General features: G+C 29.6%; 1 protein-coding gene across 1 annotated transcript in view; it reads right to left on the reverse strand.

The window, feature by feature from the left end:
* Positions 1-443: 443 nt before the first annotated feature.
* LOC111083658 overlaps positions 444-2,416 on the reverse strand; it is a 13,047-nt gene continuing 11,074 nt past the window's right edge. The window contains exons 4-5 of the mRNA XM_022380302.1: positions 1,996-2,159; positions 444-685 (exon numbers count right to left, since the gene is read on the reverse strand). Of these exons, the coding sequence (XP_022236010.1) occupies positions 444-685; positions 1,996-2,159 (406 nt within the window). The remainder of the gene's footprint in view (positions 686-1,995; positions 2,160-2,416) is intronic.

Here is a 2,416-nt window from a genome sequence, read left to right on the forward strand (position 1 = left end):
AACATTTCTTCAGACACAAACTTAAATCGTATTTGTCCTGCCACTAGCAACAGTACATTGCTTGGGTGATAGGATGTGATATTCCACATGTATTACTCTGTATTTGTTATAACTAAAAGCAATCTCCCATTTATACACCAAACTAAATAATCTAAATCTTTTTTTAAAATGTAGCATCCTAATCACAGCCTGTAACACCAAAAACTTTAATGTAATTAGCAAATTTAAATAATCTATTGACCATTCCTCTGTCTCAGTCATTGATATAAATAAAAAAGAACAAAAGTACTAACACTGATCTATGATGTACCACACCTGTTACATTAATCCAGTTTGACTGATATTCTAATAGAAGTAATTAAACCAGGAAGACGTTTTGTAAGGATTTAAATAACTTTGTAGTTACACTGGGGATATAGGAGAGGAATAATTGTTTTTTATTCTTATTCCAAAATGATGTTAGCTGGGTCCTGGATGAACTTCAAATTCATGGGCACAAAACAATTTAAGTAGTACTCACCATTACAGATGTCGTCTACTCCTATGTCAGCATAATCCTTGCTTTCAACAGTGAAGTATTCTTTAGGACATTTACAGTGAAACTTCTCATTATTCATTTCACAGACTTTTGGTGAAGTGCAAAAGGATTTGTGGGAACATACTTCAGTAACTTCTTTAAAAGCAACTGTTTTTTTGGGGAGAAAGGTTTACTGACAGTTAAATTTTTGTTAAACAGCTAAAAAAGTAGGTCTACAAAACACTAGATCTTGATTTACTATAATTGGATATATACTTTTTATCTTTAAGGTAATCTTAAAGAACAACAAAAGACGTTCTGGCCCATTTAGGTCATCTTATCCAATAAATTAAACACATTGATAAAATAAGCTAAATAAACAGGGACGACAATACACAAACATGAGGATCAATGAAAACCAGACTTGTCCCACAAAAACTTAAGGTATGGGCCTAAAAAGGTACATTAAATAACTGATGAAATATAATCAAATATAGACTTTTTTTGTCCCTCTCACAAAATTTTGAAAAAAAGCAACAAATTAAAACACATAATATTCATACAGTTTATTTGAAGAAACTTGAAAATATTGTAACTCCCTAAAAGTTCTGAATAGACTTAATTTTATCCTAATATTTGACATTACAAAAAATTTTAACCAACAGCAATCAAAGCTCAGTCTACATATCAAACATTTGAGACTTACAAGAAGTGTTAACAATGATATCTGCAAGTATATGTAGCATGCATATTTGACTTTTATGTCAAACGTTTTTTAGATGTGAAACATGTCAACTTGCAGTATTGTCTTGTAAAATAAACTGTATATTTATCTAAATGCAAAAACCATTATAACCAGTAATTAATTTTAACAAATACATTTCAATTTATACAATAAAAACCTGAGAGACCAAGTTAAATCATTAATTTTAAAATGTAGACATACTGATGAAATGAAACAAGTATATATATATATATATATATATTCTTGTTCACCAGAGGTTAAATTAAAAATAGAATCCGTGACATAGCAGCCTAATGCATTTCTTGATTAGCCTTACCCTCTGATATGGACTGCAGTTGTATCTATTCAAGGCTTATTAGCACAGATTTGGTCAGCAAACCAAAGAAATATCATAAGGCCTCATATAAGGGTGAAGTGTATAAAATATCTATGGTATCTTGAGTCCTTACTTCACCATATAGTAACCTAAATTAATTTAGGTATGTGAATAATGTTATGATATTTCATCAAAACACCATAGATAAAACAAGGATAAATACAAAGCTTCAAAATTAAAAGAGAGAGATATATCTTAGTGGCAAAAGCCATCATTCAAATAACTCCTAACATGATTACTTTAGAAGGAACAGGATTACACAAGGGACTAGTCGCTTAAACTACATAATGTTATTCATAAGTATCCTCACAAAAAGTTAACTATAGATAATGACTGTACAATGTATTAAAAGTATACCTTTTTCCAATATTTTCTTCTCCACAACTACTTTTGGTGGGATGAGACATAATTCTGTATCATCAGATGAAAAACAAGTTTGGTTAGTGTTTAACCGATCTGGATATTCAGTACTTCCAAACATAAGTAAAATATCGCACTCAATTTTATCATTTTTAGGATCACTGTAAGAGAAAAGTAAAGCATTTTATCATTGAAAAGTGAACAGATATATGCTTAAATTAGTTATATTTTACACCAGGAAAATTTAGTTTTAAAAGTATAAACTATGAGGATACTTTTATTCTTTGTAACTGAAAATAAATTTAAGACTAAATCTTTAAAACCTTAATACTTGTAGTGTCAAAATGTACTGAGTGATTGACCTTATTAATACATGTTACGTCTCCGTTCGTTAGTCAATTTTCTGTAGATTCATTCC

This window comes from Limulus polyphemus, unplaced genomic scaffold (genome assembly GCF_000517525.1).
Source record: "Limulus polyphemus unplaced genomic scaffold, Limulus_polyphemus-2.1.2 Scaffold10563, whole genome shotgun sequence".
NCBI classification, from domain to species: domain Eukaryota; kingdom Metazoa; phylum Arthropoda; class Merostomata; order Xiphosura; family Limulidae; genus Limulus; species Limulus polyphemus.